Source organism: Mycetomoellerius zeteki, unplaced genomic scaffold (genome assembly GCF_001594055.1).
Source record: "Mycetomoellerius zeteki isolate Tzet28-1 unplaced genomic scaffold, Tzet1.0 scaffold377, whole genome shotgun sequence".
NCBI classification, from domain to species: domain Eukaryota; kingdom Metazoa; phylum Arthropoda; class Insecta; order Hymenoptera; family Formicidae; genus Mycetomoellerius; species Mycetomoellerius zeteki.
Genome location: NW_017257368.1, coordinates 28,858 through 47,804, shown reverse-complemented (window position 1 = coordinate 47,804; position 18,947 = coordinate 28,858). Strand labels below are relative to the sequence as shown.

At 35.5% G+C, this 18,947-nt stretch overlaps 1 protein-coding gene across 5 annotated transcripts; it reads right to left on the bottom strand.

The window, feature by feature from the left end:
- Window positions 1–11,467: 11,467 nt before the first annotated feature.
- Brd7-9 (Bromodomain containing 7/9) lies at window positions 11,468–18,424 on the bottom strand. Of its 5 annotated transcripts, none has more exons than XM_018453334.1 (3): window positions 18,164–18,424; window positions 12,392–14,092; window positions 11,468–12,175 (listed from the first exon to the last, which is right to left on the bottom strand). In XM_018453334.1, exons 2-3 carry the CDS (start codon window positions 13,980–13,982, stop codon window positions 11,499–11,501), a joined length of 2,268 nt encoding a protein of 755 aa, XP_018308836.1. In that variant the 5' UTR covers window positions 13,983–14,092; window positions 18,164–18,424; the 3' UTR covers window positions 11,468–11,498. The 5 variants fall into 5 exon arrangements, with proteins under 5 accessions (XP_018308836.1, XP_018308838.1, XP_018308835.1 ...); XM_018453336.1 differs by having other exon boundaries at window positions 12,392–14,089; XM_018453333.1 differs by lacking the exon at window positions 18,164–18,424 and adding an exon at window positions 16,682–16,919 and having other exon boundaries at window positions 12,392–14,089.
- Window positions 18,425–18,947: the final 523 nt, after the last annotated feature.

Genomic DNA, 18,947 nt, shown 5'->3' with positions numbered 1-18,947 from the left:
GTGTTCATTATATTTTTTTGCCACGGGAAAATATTTATTTTACGTATTTAACGTAATTAGTGTTAACCATCTCCTAAAAATTTCATATTTTTAACGTACGATATATTATCTAACACAAACATGGATTATATATTTTTCGATAGAGTTAGACACTCAATATATTTCACATAAAGAAATGGAATACGTACAATAATGAAAAGTTAAACGCTTAAGCATTTGAATTCACCAAGCTGTTCACCACAAAAATAACATACCAAACGAAAGATTTCTTCTCTCAATATATTTTCTCTTTGAAAAATCACGATTGTAGATTTTCTATACATTGCTCATAAAATTTCAGGAACAACAACCTTTTGTTTAGTGCAATAGAACATGATTTCTATAGAAAACTTACTAAGCATTTACATTCTTTCGTATGAATTAAAACAAATGTTTAAGTTATCGCAATATTAAACATAAAATATTAAGCATAAATATTCAAATATAAATATTAAACATAAATATTTAAAGTGGAAATATTTGAAGTGAAAAAACATAATCAAAATACGTCTCCGAAACCGTTCCACTCTCATCTAAAACATTTTTCCGTATCTTCCATATTTTTTGAAATATTTTCCTGGGTAAATTAAAACGGGACATCCTGTATAATATTGTATATAATATATTATCTATCGCGGAGATCATCTTACAATTAGTTTAAAATAACCATAAATACTGCCTTTTCATTTTGTTATAAGGTAATATAAATTTAATGTCAGTTTAAGCGTTAATATATTGCACTTGACACTTTATATACATATTGCTTTTGAGTCGACAGCCTTTCTCGATGAAATATATACAGCTTTACTAAACTAAAGCATTACTTTGTCAAGTGTTAACGCAAAGGAGGTGAATGGAACATATTGAAATTTTCAGAACATACATAGTATGTGGCGCACATATGTTACGTATAAGGCAAACTTACTCTCAAGTCACTTAAACAAGCCATAAACAATTTCCTTCGCTATAATGAGAGTATGATTGCTCGTTTAACATCAAAGTTACAACAAATTTTCTCTCTCTCTTTCTCTTTCTATCTCTCTCACACTGAAGTGCTCGGAGAAAATAACTAGTATATTCGCAAAGAGATTTTGTGCTAACTATTAAAACAATTTTAGTTAATTGAATTCTCGATGCCATGCGGAAAATGGCATCTTCGTTATACAACAAACAAAACCATTTTCATTTATATCGAAAATATTTTAACCAAAACAATGCCGACTTTAGCTGTATTTTCTGATTTGGAATCGTTATTATAAAATACACGGGAAAAAAGAGTAGCTGTCGTAACTGTATGTGATAACTAAATGGCAGATATAAAATATGGACAGCTAAAATATAGGTATTATAGCTAATGTTTTAATTGTGATATTTATATTATAGCAGCAACAGCAAACCATTTCGCTGTAGTTTAATAAATTTATAGTTACGGCAGCAAATATATCATAACAAACTAAGATTAGCTGCGGCAGAGAAAATCTTTTTTTCTGTGTAATTATTATAAAGTATGAGTAATATATATGTATAAATAAATAGAACGACTTAAAAAATTAACACAGTATGGCGAACATCTCAACCTACAGTTTGGATTCTGTTAATTGACTCGATAAAAACACAGAAAAACAAACTATGGTAAGCAATGCTATTACTATAAGAAGATGAAAAGTAACAATGAACTAATTTGAATTTTTATTCACTTTTAATAAGCTATTCCTGGCTATATACAGGGTGTCACAAAATTTTTTGCCAAGCGCTCTTGTGTTAGAGCGGACTAAACTGAGTCGAAAAGTCCTGTACCATTTTGCAATTTTTGCAATAGTTAACAAGATATTAATTACTAAAAATTGCCGAATATTGATCTTCATTATTTGAGTAAAAAATTATTGAAAGCTGCAATATTCAGCGATTTTTAATAATTGATATCTTGTTAACTATTGCGAAAATTGCAAAATGGTAGAGGACTTTTCGACTGAGTTTAGTCCGCTCTATCTATACAAGAGCGCTTGACAAAAAATTTTGGGACATCCTGTATATACAATTTAAATTTCGCATAAAAGGCTGTATAATTTATCCATTTAATAAGCATAACTGTGAAAGTTGGAGTCCGAACGTCGTACAACGTCCTGCGCGAAGCTGTATCCGATTTCTGTCAAGTTTTAATTGATTCCAGGGCGGAGCAATTTAAACAAGAAATAAAGCGTCACGGAGAGACCGGCGATATGCCGTAATTAACGCACCTAATCGCCCGATTTAAATCGTTGCTTTGAGTGACGCTATTGTTTCTCGGAGTATTAATTATATATTGAATTTATGCCGGCGCTTTTACGATTCGCATAAATCTTGGGAAAATACATATCTTGTGTCTTGTTTCATTCTCTGAGTCCATACTATATATGCGTGCATATACATAACTATATTTTCTTATTATTTTAAAGTATGTTTGTTTTATAGTCTAATAAAATTATAAAGAAGTGCTGAGTAAACTAAGTATAAACTCATGTACTAAGTATATTTTAATTAATTTTAAAAAATTATAAATTAAATTAAATTTTTAATTTGTTAAAAATTATCATTTTTTGATATTATATAAAAAATAAAGCTTCAACGTTACAAAATAAATCCTTAATTATCCTCAATGTATTTTGCAAAATGAAATAATTCGATAAATGTTAAAATAACAATAATTCTTTTCACGTTCGAGTGGCTTATAATAGAGAGATAGAATTTACTGTTTGCATGACGAAATGTAGCGAATATGTTAAATTATTCATGTTTAACTGTGTAATGGCAGTAGAGGCTTCTCTGTACGTGTAACTAATTCATTACTCTCAATCCTCTAATGAGATTACTCGGGGCAGTCTGTACGCGGTAATGTATAACTAATTTTACCAGTATAAACGAGGAAGGCGCGAGGGGAGTCTCTCCAACATACTCTTAATCATAATTCTTTCTTAATGAATCACAACTGGACTTGAGCACGTTCAGTATAATGAGATCAAGCGATTTAAGGTCTTTTAAACTAACGCGTCGATAAATTAATAAAATGAAGCTCCTTAAAAAACTATCGTAGCGAAGATTTCAATCGTTAATTCAATCTACCAATTTGTTCACTGAATTAGAAATTCATCCAATTATTCCTTCAAGTTCAAACATATCATGTATTCGAGATTATCAATATGCGACTATATATTTCTATAATGTTGCGCTCGAAGAAAATCTATTTCATACGGCAAATTATTTTCACGGTTGTTTCTCGGAATTTTTATAATCCTTGAAAAAAACGTCCATATATTATACGCGTAAACTGAGAAGTAAAATTTATTCACTCGAGTTATCGGCTTCTCGGTCACCTCACGGTTTCTCGCGAGCAAAATAAAGTGTGGTGCCCCGCAAAATAAAATACAAACGTGATGTAAAATTATGACCTGTGGCAGGTAGCGGCGCGCTTTTCCTCAACGATGTGGATAAAACGACAATCTCTCCCATGGGTGTGTCGGCGTCAACGCAAAAATATCTCGGTGCACTTCACAACTACGATAATCAACATGCGTATGCAAATCGGACCGCGACTTCATTTCTGACGGGCCGCGTATTTGCATGTACGCGTCTATTGAACGCATTTCCGTGCGTATCTGCGTCAGCAAATATATACCTACAATGTCGACCGCAAATCAGAATGATCCTCTGTGATTAAACTATCATGAAGCCTCGCTAACGATAGCGCCCTTCGTTTGCACTCTGATATGAACGAAAGCGATAAATTAATAATCTATTTATCTTAACAGGGTCATTCTAGCATGGAATTCGACAACTGGAAGAACAATTTCGAAAGGAATACAAATTCGATTATTATCAAATTAACACTTCGCATTATGAGAATAAAATTCCGAAATATATTGTGCAAGTTGAAATTTAATTAAAAAATTAAATTAAATTTATCCTTTCTTAAGTAAGTCTTTAAAAGGTCATAGAATTTCAGTACCGAAAAATACTAGGGATAACTTTGATCTAAATAATAATGCCCAAATGCAACATAAGCTATCTTAAAAATGTCTTGAAGATTGAAAAGACATTTTAAAACATCTTGTGTAATAATTTTAGACATGTATGTTGTCTGCATTTTTTTCAATTTGGGCCAAATTATCCTGATTATCCTGACAAAGAGCTTGTCACAACTGTCCTAAATCAATTCAATTCTCCTTGAAATGTTCTTAAAAACAAAAATTTAAGAACACGAATCAAATATATAAGCGTTAGCTTTAAGGAATATTGTTTCATCCCTTAAACCTAAGATTGGGACGATATAAAAAATATATATGTCTCTTGGATTATTGTATTGTATTTAACAACATATTTCAAGAAGAATCGAATCGGATAGTTGTGACAGGATTCTTGTGAGCCAAGTTGCCCCATTTTACGATATACAATTCTTTAATCGGATAGCAATAACATTAATCGATTGTGATCGAATTTGATTCAAAATAATATAAAAAACTGATAGCACTGATATTTTTTAATTATCGATATCGATAATTCCGAAGAATGTGGATCAACATAAGCGAACTAAAATAACTCTATCTCGAAAGTATGAAACGACAACCTACGGCAGCACGGCAGCGCGAAAACTACGCTTGCATCATGTCATTTAAACGTCCACCGCATTTTCGAAATAACGGTGGAATGTGGCTTAATTAACCTGTCAGCGAGCGCGCAGTGTCTACGGTCCATGCAGACTTCAGACACTTTTGAAATCCGACATGACAATGTGTATATAAGTTATGCGTTTCACGAGTTATTAATCCAGTATGCTCATGTACAGATACATTTCAAACATTTTAAAACTCTCGTTAATTATTTAAATGTTAAATTACTCTTATAATTAAGAGCTTTCGAAACATATTCAAGTAATTAGTAAACGTAGATGGATGAGTTATATAAAAAATTAACGTATTGCAAATATGTATAAATACAATTAAAATAATTGCCAACTCGTCTTTCTATTTAATAATATAGAATTAATGAACATTAATAAATGATCAAATTAGTTAATTATTATTAATAATATATTAATTGTCAACTACCTTTGTATTAAATTAGTGATATATGTAGAACTAATGGAAGGCCGTAAGTAAACGATCTAATCAGTTAATACTAATCATATTAAATTCTACTTTATAAGTATACTGTGTGAATATATATCGTATATTCTTGTAGAAAAAAATTGAAAATTGATTGATGATTATAAATAACGTAATGCTATTAAATAATAATATTAATTTATTCTAGCTCATCCATTTCGAAGTATATCTACGTGTGCAATGCATTTATGAGATATTATCTTATCCATTTTATTTATAATATTCTCTTATATTCCCCTGATATGAATTTTTAATTATTAAATGTACTCTTAGATAAAACATGTCCATAAAAATAAGTTATGCGTTCAGATATCAAACGTTTTAAATAATATAGCATATTTCATTGCTATTTTTCATTGAAAATTCGAATTTTAAAATATTAATAATTTTTTGGAAAAGTAATTATCATCTCACATAAAATTCTCATAAATTCATTATTAAAATAAAAATTATTAAAACTCACCGGTCTGATGCGCAGCAGCGGAGTTGTAGTATATACGACGTTAATCTGTAAAATACAAATTTATCCAAATTAAACTTATATCTAAAATAATTAAAATTGTAAAAAATATTTATAATGTGCATGAAATTTTTTGTTTTTTAAATAAATATTCAAACAAAAAATTACAATTTGTAAAAAAATTTCATTCTAATTGTAAGTATAAACAATTATAATTCTTAATTGACCGATGTGAATAAATCTAACAAAATTATCAGTCAAATGCCCGTATTCGTAGGCCTTACATTTAAGGCTTCCTTAAATTTATCTTCAGATACTCTACGAATTATTTCATTGGTTACTGAGCATCTAAAGATAAATTTAAGGAAGCCTTAAGTACAAGGTCTGACTATGAATACGAGCAAAAGTACCTAAATCAAATGTGTTCAGAAATCAAACAATTTTAATATACATAGGTAATATTTTTCATTGTAATTCACATCGAAATATCTAAGATCCTTTTTAACCGATAATAAGATTTCTCTTAATTATTATTTAAGTATAAACTTCTATAAAATTAAATAACAAAATTTAATTCTCTTATAAATAATTTAAATAATCATAAATATTGAACGTGTGGAGTATTTTATGTCTCCCCATAAAAATATTAGAAACGTTAAATATTTCTTAAATATAATATCTCAAAATAATTTAAAATACATTATATGAATTGTGTTACATAATAATGTAAAATACCGTATGAAATGTGAGTGACTGTCACGGGGCTAAATAACTAATTTTACAAGTGGTAAACATTTTATAAATAATAAATTACCCTCGGTTGCTCCGCCGACGCCTGATGCCACCCCGGGCCTCCTCCTCCTCTCGTTTCTCCTCTTCTGAGACTTCATCGTCGTCGTTCTTCATCCACCCGCCATTGCACGTTACATATATCTTTTTGTACTTCTCACGCCTGAAATAACAAACGGTTTACGTTCCATTCTAAGACGGTTACTATCGCGTATTATAACAATACTCGAGCTGAGATAGTGGATAAAATCCGCGAAATGTGCTCGAGATTATGATCGTCGCCTTGCGATTGTTTCCCGGTGGATTTCGAGCATAAATCTTAAGCCCATGTTACAGGATACATTGGAGATTGAGGAGGATTGCGAACTGGAGATTAGAATTCAGTCAGTCAGAACGAAACGGATTGACATTAAAATTACCTGATTGGTCGAATTCTAATCTCCAATTTACAATCCTTAGACTGGATTGTTCCACCTTTTGGTAAACTTCAGCTCACCGTCTTACTCTTTTACTCTTTTGTTTATCTAGTAGGTAAATTATCACACAGTTTATCTGAAGATGGAACAACCGGCTCTTAATGTGATGGACTTAACAAAGTACACGTTCGTGTCAACGATACGCACGCTATGCGATCGTTAATTATCGCGATACAACACTGATTACGATTGTACTTAGCGTCACGACGTCGCTCGACTCGCAATCGACCCACTCCGTATTCGCGACGGTACGTTAGAATTGAAAAATTCGATTGCAACAACTTTATTACGACGCGGTGCGATAAGACGTGAGTAAATTCAACGACTGATGAAGGCGCGAAATTTTGCACGAAAATGTGTATGTCTCAAAGCTCGGTTTACATATATTATACAACACAACGTAATATATACTTCGAATACGAAAGCTCATTAAAGGTACATGTCGTTAATGAACCGTTGATATATCACGAGTTTCCGAGTTTTGTTATAGTTCGGTGACTCATGCATTATTCCGAAAAAACTAAATGATTCGTCAAAGTATATTAATTGGTACTGGAAAATTCAAAGCGCAATACTTACATTTAAATTCAAGCGTATTTGAGCAATTACCGTCCGTAAACGTAGAACAATATTTAATCCTCCGGAACTGACGGTGGGGAGAGGGAGAGGGGGGATTTAATGAATCCACTCAATTATATAAATGTCTTTGTCAAAAATGTCAAACAATTCAATTTTCTTTACGTTACATCTGCAAATGGATTGTTCTTATTATAAAAGAAACTAAGTATTTACTCCTTTTTGTACGAGTTATGTCATTTTTTGATTCCTTGAAATTAATTAATGTCTTTAATTATAACAAATTAAATGCTGCTTACAGACGTATAGCGTCAGTAACTCTGTTACATATTTTACCATCAGCTACGGAGGATTAACAGCAAGGTTGGTAAAGACTAATGTTTTTTTAAGAATAAAACATATTGTGTTTCTTCTTAAATATGTTTTTAATGCTTCAAATATGCTTTAAACAGTATTATAAAAAAAAACATATTTAAAACACATTTAAAACATGTTTTTTATCAACCCTGGTTAACAGTACCCATCCTTTGCAGTTTAGACTTTTGTTCCGCATGAAGGCAACGGAAAGCACACGATAGATAAAATGTCGGCCGACTATTATGTGTCGTGTATGAAAGTTGGTAATACATATACAGTTTTGGCCAAAAATATTAGGCACCTGTATTATTTTCACTTATCTGAAATTCTTTTACCTGCGTATTATTCCCCCATTATACATATATATATATAGTCGCCGACATTATATATATAATAGTTTAAAAGATTTTTACAATAAAACAAAGAATATTTCACAGCAAATGCGCCACGAGTCGATTTTTGAACTAAAACGCTATATAACGATTAAAAGGTGCCTAATATTTTTGACCAAGGCATGTAATCGCACGACATAACATGAGCAAGTACGACACAATTTTAATCGTTTTCCGTAAACGGCACAGCGATTGGCCGACATTTTGTCTATAACGCATTCTTGTCTTAAAACGTGCAAGATATTATCTACTTCGACGACCAGTCGCCGTGTCGTCTCGAAATGGCGGAATGTGGCTTTTACGAGAGTTACGAGACGATCATTTTCCTCACATTCGATCAATTTCTTACTCTTACTCTGAAGGCTTACTTCGCACATCGTAGACAACGCCATTATGATTAAGAATCGATCATGCTAGCCCTGCTAGCCAATATTTGCTAATTGCTCGTGGAGCGTCGTATCTACGCGTCTCGCTGCGGCCGCGTCTCGAAAGATAATGATATGCGACGCACTTCACGCGGCTCGATCCCCTCGACCGTTGCCCGCCGGCTCAATTTTCAAACAAGGTCGCGCCGATCGCACGCGCGACGTATTTACAATAAAGCGCTGAGACATCGTACGAAAATAAGTACGTATGTCAGCTACGTAATATCCAACGTATTCTAATTAAACAAGCTGAATGTAATTCGTTTTTCTTTCAGTATTACAGAATTTCAGAAATATCGGTCGCACATTTTGCGTTTCATTTCGCGGTCCCGTCAGCGTTATTTATCTACATGAAAAGAATAATTTTACTGATTTAACTTATCGAAAAATTAAGTGGAATACACATCTTTTATTTTATGTATATTTGAAATAAGTTTCTGGAATCTATTTTTTATTTTAAATAAGTTGTATCAGTATTCTATCGACTCCTGGATGCTACAAATACTTTGAAGCAATTAGCAAAATATTTTCTTTTAATTAGTAAATCAAATGCTTCGAAGCATTTGTGACTTTGATCCTTAAATCGGTAATTATATTTTCTTTTCGAATTTGTGCGTTTAAGAAAAGGTACGTATAAAATAAAATTTGACGATTATTTTCAAATAGAGGATGGACACTTCCTCTTCCTTACTTTCCATATGAAAAGGATAAATATAAATTTGCACTTTATGCAGCGAACGTGGTATGAAATGTTTTACGGTTAATTAATATTCATTGCAATTTATTTTTGATAGCGGTATACTCGATGTCAGTGTGATTACGCCTCTTTCACAGCGAGTTATTTTTGTCATTAAACTCAGTTTAAAGAGCACGTGGCGCAAAGGGCTCTGCCTGATTTCCGAAAATAAACTCTAGCATTTGCGTAATCCTGCTGTCGGGATCAGCTCACCGAGCACGCGGTACAGAAATACGATTATGGGAAAGGAATTACGTATTTCTCGTAAACGTAAACGTAAACGTAAACGCACGTGATTGCATTGTCAGCTACAACAGCTGAAACGATATTGTCTGATATAAACGGATTACTGCAATTGCTATCATAAATATAGTTTTATTGTTACTTCGTCTTGTGTGCTTTTGATTATTCTCTAAAGTAGTTGAAATAAAACATCTTTTTTTACTTTAAAACGAATTAAAATAGAGAAAATTATATACAATCACGTAGTATTTATGCACATTTAAAACTAAAAAAATGCAAAGTCACGCTTTTTTATTAATTCTTCGGAACAGATCGTTAATGATAGTGGGATCTATTGAATCTGTTCAAGCAAATCTCTCGTTAAAAATATCAAACAATTCAATTTTTTTGTTATACATACATATTTTGTCACCTGTAAATTTGAAATACTTTTTAAAATAATATTTACTTATATTATTTTTCATGTGAGTTATGTCATTTAAATTTGATTGTTTGAAATTAATTAATGCCGTTTAATTAACATAAATTGAATGGATTTTACAAATCGTCAGTAATTATGCTGCAAATTTTGGTGTCAGTTCTGGAAGGTTAAAATTGATATCTGGGTTTAAAACTAAAGAAAATGCAAAGTCGCGTACTTTTTTAATAAATATTTTTTTATAGAAGTAAACGAAGCCCGTGGGCGAAAATTCTCTGTTATGATTTTAACTTATAATCTCTTCGATCCTCACGAAAGTACTCAGAGTTTCTATATTTCTCTATTTCTGGTTGTAATTCCTAAGTTTGAAATTCGAGACGGGCGAATTGGATTACGCATTAATCTCTTTGAAACTTCGAACGTTCGCAGAATATGAGTAGTCATGTGTACATTATTGCACGGTATATAACGTAGAGATGTTTCATAGCATTATCCGCTTCGTCGAACACTCCGTGAATGATTTTATTTTCGATCATGAGTAAAACTCATTGCGATAGCCGCTCGTCTTCCCATTACGCTTTGGAACATAGAATATGCGATAGTGGTTATATCAGTAATCGATAGCATCATTGTGCATTTTCTTTATGTGCCTTTCGGTATATACTGTATACGAGACCGGCATTGTGCTCTGATAATGTGGTACGCCGTATCGAGTATCGATATATGTAAATTACATTCCAACGTTACGAGCATCGCGTAACAAATGCAACCTACTGTGCACGGAATAATAGATATACCTCTATATGAAGATAAATGAAACTTTATATTATTTTATACTTTACAGAATGATATAGTGTTATCAAAAATTATCTATACATATTTTTCGTTAAGTATTTTTTTGAATTCTTATATTTTTCATATCAAAAGTATATCTCTTTACTATAACATAATTAAAAAATTGTTACTTTTTATTTGCTTACAAAAAAAGAATGGAAACGTAATGAAAATTCCTCTGCAATCAATTATCATACTAAAATTAATATTATACATTTTTATAATTCAAAACGTTCAAACTTATTTTCTGGAAAACTTTGTTTTTGAGTTGTTGTAGCAAATGAGCGATATTATCACTAATATATTCATTAAATACTTCATTTACTTTAAAGTCCTCTTTAACATCATTTGTGTCTTAACTTTAAACGTTTCTTTCGCATTTTTTACTGAAGAAAATGTGGAATAGGTTTGAAATGAAGTAAAGTGATTAAAATCAGACACAGGACTATATAATCCGATTTATTAATCGTACATGCGAAAGTAGCGTATCAATAATAAAATTTACAGAATTCTGATTCAGAATATATTTATAATTTATATCTATTTATAAATTTATAATTATTACCTATTTATAAATTATGGGGAGTTGCGGAACATTCGAATTTTGCGCTCGCACTAAGACTCGGACAGAATGTCTTCCAGAGTTTTATCATCATGGAGAGGCGAGTGTCCTAACGTAGGATCGCTCTCAAGGAATTCGCGCAGTTCAGACTCGAGATCAGCCACCACGCCAGATGGTTCTGACGCGCTCAGTAAAGACGGCGGTGTTTGACTGCTGTGCGTCATACCGATCTGCATCTGAATTGACGGCGGCGGCTGATTCGCGCTCACAATACTGATATTTTGATTTTGCTGGCCGGTCGGACTCAATAGATTCGCGTTTTGAATTGGCGAGGGGGCCGGCAACAGATTCGACAGCACCTGATTGCTGCCATTGCTCGGATTCGGCAGTAACGAACCGTCAGTGACTATAGTGGGATTGTGCGTGATCGGCTCGACCTCCATGGGCTCTGGTCCACTTAAGGGTGCTATGCCCATAGCTCTACGTAATCCGTCGACCGGTGCGATCCCTGATGGTGGCAGTTTCTTCGCTATATCGGTGAGATTGTCTGTGATCTTCTCGGCAAGCATTACCTCCGTGTCCGCTGCCTTAGGAACATTGGAGAGATGGGCCGGTGGCGGTGCCGACAAACGCTCGTGTTGAACCTGCTTCAGCCGACCCAGCATCTGCGATGTGTCGTCAAGACGATTTTGTAGGGCGGCACGTTCCTCGCTATATTTAAAATCTTCTTCTGTAAATAGAAAAAAACGTGTAATTATATAACACAATAATTATATAACGGAAGAGAAGTAATTTTAATCTCGAAATTATTGAATTATAATCGATAACGTTATGAAACAAAATATTTTTTCGATACATCTTGAGATAAGAATAAGGAAACGATATTTTCAGATATTACTTAAAATAATGCTAGATCATTCATTTTTATCGTTACTACTATAATTACCTAAATTATCTAAGAAGTTTATGTCGATACCGAGATCCGATAGTGTCTTCAGTTGTTCGACATCAACCTTGACCTTATCCAGCAACGGAATGTTACGATTCACGTCCTGCATGGGTTTTTCCAATAAATGCTTGATCTTTTCCTCCTCCTCCTTCAGTCTTCGCTTTTCCTCGATGAATTTCTTCGTTTTCCGATGATCACCACCCGTGAGAATGTCCAGCAGGTCGTCGACCATGGTCAACGTGTAATCACAGTCCTTGGCAAAATCTAGGATAGATTCAGCGTATTGCACGGCAGTCTCGTCACCATACGTTTGATAGACCAGGTCGGTTTCCTCCTTGGTAAGATTCGCAAACGTCGAGTCGTAGCTAGGTGCGTATGAACCGAACGCACCATAGTAGAGAGGTTTTACTGGCTTTGACATGTTCCTTCGATCCTCCCGGAATCCGGCTAATGCTCCAGTACCGTGATTCAATTTGCCTATCAACTGTCCTAGTGACACAGGTCTTTGATTGGTCCCAGGAATAATCCCGTCTCCGGGTACAATAATCTGCAGACTGGTGGTACCGTCCTTCTTCTGCCGCAGGAAACCCATCTTCGAGTTGACCCTCTTCAAACTGAGTTTCTCCGCCGCAGCTTTGGCTGCACCTCTAGCCTGTTTCAGTATTTCTTCTGGCGTCAAATCGTCCGGTATCGCCTCAAACTTACCTAAACTAGCCAGTCTCATTTTTCTTTGATTTTCTTTCCTAAGCTCTTCTGCCTCCTCATTACGTTCCTCCTGTTCGCGTTCCTGCTCTATCTGTTCCTCTGTCACAGGAGCATTCGGATTATTAAGATCCTCGTTGCCCAATTCAAATCCAAGCTCCTCCTTCGTAATATCGTTCATGTACATCAGGACTGGCCTGAGTTGCCGTAATTTTTCTGGAGTGACCATCTTCAAACCAACGTGCAGTAATTTCTTCGCCGCCTTGTAGTAGATGGTATCGGGATGATTATACGTCATGGCGTTGTCGCACATGAGCTTGAAATCATCCACGAATTCTTGCAAATTCTGATAGTTATTGTCATCTATCTTTTGCTTTATCGTGCTGAAATCCATCGGATTCGTAATTATCTGAGAGTAACCAGGCGCGATGCTATCTGTGACTGGCCAGGCGAAAAATTGCTGTGGATCCCGCTTTTCCATGGATCTCAACAAATGTTCCAATAACCTTTGGAGAGGCGTACGCTCTGCTATCTTTCTGAGGACGCATGTTCTGGGCTCGCGATGTGGCGACAGAGAGCTTACATTACCAACACCGACCCTCAATTCGCCACCCGATGGCGGCCTGGGTGGCAACAACTGATTGTGATTGGTACAAGCCTTCTTAGGTACAGGCTCGACCAGATTCTCATCAGCGTCACCAACTGATTCTTGACTCGATTCCTCTCTCCGTCTTTTCTTGTCTTTGTGATGATGCTTGTGTCGTTTATCTTTCTTTTTCTTCTTCTTCTTGAGCTTTTTGTGACCAACATATCTGTCATATTCTGCGTCTCCTTGGCTAACGGAATAATTAAGACCCAATTGTTGTTGATAATGTTGCGAAAGCATTGTGGTTTGACTTGGCGACTCACTGCCGTGCTCGGGTGTTCCAGTACTACCTCCTACCTTCAAGATTAATTTCAGACTAGGCGGCTTATCCGTCGTTGTGTACTGACCTTCTGTCGAAGAAGAAAAAAAAGAAAAAGATATAGTTAGCCACATCGTTTTGAGTATTTAAAATGATGTCTTTTTAAGCAGTGTACTAAAATTATTGCTCTAAAAGCCAAATATATGATCCGTTGAAAAATATGCCACATGCAGCAATCGGGAACTTTTGCGGAAAGATTATGCAGGACGAGATACAACATAGTAACACAAAAAAAATGACATCGGAAATATTACATGACATGAAGATACCGAAAGGAGATGCAAATGGTGAACACATATAAAATCTACAGTCATTAAGGAGAACATATAGGATAGGAATTGTATCAACGATGATGTAAAAATAATTTTATTAACAGGACACGAGACCTTGTTTTCACATTCAACAAACTGGAAGCGAGATGGAAGTAACTCGACTTATAAATTAAATAAATCTTAATATACGCTATAAAATAATCTTCATCGTTATATCAAATCGAATAATCGGCGGGAATAACCAGGGAGAGCAATCATTAAAATTGAAAATACCTCGCTAGGAGGTCAAGCGAAGCATATGTGGCTCTCAATGCCACGATACATAACAGCCAAGGGAATTATATGATTGAAGTGCAACAGGTTTGTCTGTGTGTGTGTAATCTGTCTGTAATCTAAACGTATATAACTACTCCGTTGCCACAAGGAGGAATTCTTAGCGTAAGAATGCTTGTTGCACTTCAACGGGTTCAACAGACAAAAAAAAGAAAGGGTTTGGGGCATTTGACAATTTTCGAAGCACAGCTAGCTTCTGTCGTGCAACCAGTCCATGTCCGTTGTTACTCGTCACTTACTTCCACGTCGCGCCTGTTGCTGCGGAACGCTCGGTTTATACTTTCGTATCCACCTCGCTTCTACTCCAACCTCACTCTCAGTTTGTCCGTGGTGAAAACGAAGTCAACATTCCTGTGCATCATTAAACTATTAAAGAGTGTGGACCGTTTTACAAACTGAGTCGCGAAAACCGATGGTCCACCGCCCCAAGGCATTCTCATTTTTCATTCGAATCCTTTTTTTAAATGATGATTGACATAAAAGTACACAGCTCAGCTTGGTGCGATGTAATGATGCCGCAGTAACATACATTCTTATAAATCTAATTCATTACGTTCTATTTCTAACATGGAATAAGCTACGCTATGAAACGAGTTTCCTCGTCAGGCTAACGCCTGTTTCCATCAATATAGATTAACTTTAATTTCGATTCAATTTACTCTTCGTTTTATTCTATGTCCATATCTACCAATGTAGATTAACTTTAATCTGTTACCTTTTTCTAATTCTTAGGGTGAAATCACAGTGTGGAAAAAGACTGCAGAATAGAGAATAGAGACTGCAGAATAGAGTTATTCGGAATAACTGATTGGTTGCTTCAATGACGCATTCTCTATTCTGCAGTCTTTATCTGCACCGTGTGATTTCACCCTTAGGCCTAGAGATAAACTATTTTCCTTTTAGGAGATACAGTCAAAACAAATGTCGTTCATCTTTGCCTTCAATGAATAATAAAGATAGAACTTGGGTCATCATATTTCTTAAAAGGAAAGCACTAAAGATAAAAAGTAAATTAAACTGAGATTCATCGGTATCAATTTTAACACTAATATAGTGAGAATTGTATGAACACCACATGCTGTTAAATCCACACTGATATCTTTTACTTTCCAGATTGTACATTGCTAGAAATAAATATAAGAATTAGAAAGAAAGATGAAGAGTAAGTCGAACTGAAAGTTAATCTACATTGGAAACTAGAGACCTTATAACAGAGTCTGGCCACGAACGATTTTGTCAAAATCCTACGAGAAAAAAGTATATAATCTCTCCCTGTATATACAATGGCTGCGTTCAGCAGAAAAAGCAGCTTTGCAACTGTTGTAAAATTCTTTAATATGATTGGTCTTGTTCTTAGTTCCTCACTGGATCTAAATGTTAAAACCAACTATATTCAAGAATGTTATAACAGTTACAAAGCTGCTTTTTCTGCTGAACGTAGCCAATGGCTGCGTTTAGTAAAAAAAGCAGCTTTGCAACTGTTGTAAAATTCGTCAATACGATTGGTTCTTGCTTTTGGTTCCTTATAGATCTAAATGTACAAACCAATCATATTGAAGATTTTTACAACAGTTGTAAAGCTGTTTTCTCACGCAATCAATGTCTCATTCTAACTTATACTGTATTTCACTCTACAACTTTAATTAAGATTATGGAGTAAGATCACATGTACTAGATGCAAGAAGAAATTATACAATATATACCTCTCGTAAGATTCTGACAAAATCGCTCGTGGCCAGTTTCTGATATACAATCTCTAGAAACAAGCATAAACCATTTGACACAGATTTTGACATTGCGTTGGTGTTGCAGGCTGTTTATTTGTAGAGACGAGGCGAACGGCCGGCGACAGTTTTTTGTCGGACGACAATTGACGGATCAAACGGATAAAAAAGAAGAAAGTTTTGAAGTTCGAAGTTTGAAACTAGAAGAAAACCGTCGAGGACGCGAGGTACAACCGGGAATCTCGATCAACTGGAGAAAGTCGCGGCACGTCGTTACCATCCGTTTCTCACCTTCGTGCCTCTCGCGCTTGTGCTTTTTGTGCTTCTTCGAGCCCATTTCTCAAACACGTTCAACCGCAGCTCCGTATTCCGAAATCAGGTGTCGGCGTCCCTTGTGTGAGTTATTGCAACGGCCTGCGAGAGTGCCGCGCTCCGTTACGTACACAGACAACACGCGCGGCGGCAGCCATTGATGATGTCACGTTCGCCGTTCCGCTTCCGCCGTTCCTCTCGTTCCGACTCCGACTCGCCGTCATGGCGGCGCGTCGTGCGCGTCATTTGAATATTTCGAATAACGTTCTACGTTCTATGTCTGATTTCTTTATCGGGAATCTCGACATCACACACGCTGGAGACATCGCATTTAAATTTATCATTTCACAAACCGATAAAGATCGTATTGACTGAAAATTCGGGATGAAAAGCGTGAATCGATTTAATTTCGGCAAAACGAACGATGAAAAAGTATATCCTTGATAAAAACTCTTCATATGTTTCAGTATTTTTACGTAACTTTCAGAAGTTTTTTTAGAATTTTTGTACAATTTTATAACTTTAAAAACTTCTCAGATTTTGTATACGAAATAAACTTTTCAGAATTGTTGAAAAAGTTTATTCTCTAAATTTTTTTCTAGAATTCTCCATATATATGAATTTTGAAATATTTTAACGTTTCTAAGTTTTCTCATTCTGTAATTTCTGAAAAAAACTTGTAAACTGAAAAAGTTGAAGGTATTCGTTTAGAAATCTTCATAAATCTAAAATATGATAATTTTGAAAATATCTCATGAAATATAAATTTTTTTTTTCAAGGTGGTAAAAATTTTTCTTACAATTCTTTCTTCATATAATTTTTCAGAATTTTTAAAAAATGCTGATTTTTTTATATAAATTGTAACACTGAGAGTCTAAAGATCTTTTCTCATACAATATAAATTCCAAAATATTCTAAGAATTCTCATTCTATATAAATTTCCAAAGAAAACTTACAAACTCTGAAAAAGTTTAAGACACTTTTTAAGAAATCTTCGTAAACCTAAAATATACACATTCTTAAAAACATGAGAAATTATTTACAGCTTTTTACCAAGGATACTTCACGTCGATGAGATTCCCGGCGACTTGAACGTTCCATCGCGAAGAGAGCGAGAGAGAATAACAGACAAAGGAAGATGGAGAGAAAGGATCTCGATGTGTACGTTTCATCTGGAATCCTCACTCCGACGAGATATTTTCGCTCTCGGCCTCGGCGACGAGGTCGCCTCGTACTCTCGATGTCGAGACCGAGGAAGCGTCAGAAAAGTACACCCGGCTAAGTTACTCACGCGAAAGTGGACTTTGCGTTTCGAAGATGGCGACCATTGGGAGTTTACGAGCGTTCGTCCGTCCGTACGCCGTACGCTCGACGGGCGAGCGGAAAATCTTCCCTAACCTACAAAAGGCGGCTCGCTTGCCGGCGATCGACGCTATCGGACGCCGCGACAAGATACTCACCTGCGCTGATCGTGCGGCACGTAGACGACAAGATCCTCCCGGTGGTCGGCCAGCGACTCACCTCGCGCGACGAGCGACGACTCGGCGACGCGATTAAAGGGACGGCTCTATCAGCTGTTTCGCGCTCGAAACGCCAGACGGTGCGAGAGGAAGGGAGAGAGAGAGAGAAAATGAGAGAGACGGGGAAACGCCGCTCGCGCGTTCCTGCGGGTTGCGAGTCGCGACTGGCAAGAAAAAAAATGGAAAGAAGGAAAGAGTAACGCAAAAGGAGAGGAATACCTCGCGCACTCCCGCGCCGTTCCCGACTGAACTCGCGCAATTGCGCCTCGCGCCCTTCCGTGAAATCACCGTCCGTGGAACGCGAGATGATAAAAGACGGATATACGATAACAGATCGCGCCAGGCGGGATGATACGGGTCGGTAAAAATAAAATTTCGCCCTCCCCCCCGATCTCTACCTTCGGCGCGGCGTGATTTTAGATTATCTCCGCGGATGGGTGTCGCGCAGCATCATGGAGTAAAGTAAAACGACACTGGATTTGATATCGAACGCTTCCGCGAAGTCACTCACCGGTTTCTTAGAGACAAAGTAAAGAGAGTCATGTCGATGTCCACGCGTAATTGGAGATGAGAAAAACAGGTTTTTTTTACTTCGGAATGAAATCCGAGTGGAAAATCGAGGTTTTACAGTTAAAAAGAACTATTTTTTAGCAAAATCCTACACTCTAAAAATATTGGTTTAACATCATACGGTATTTAGATAAATAATTCTCACCATATTGGT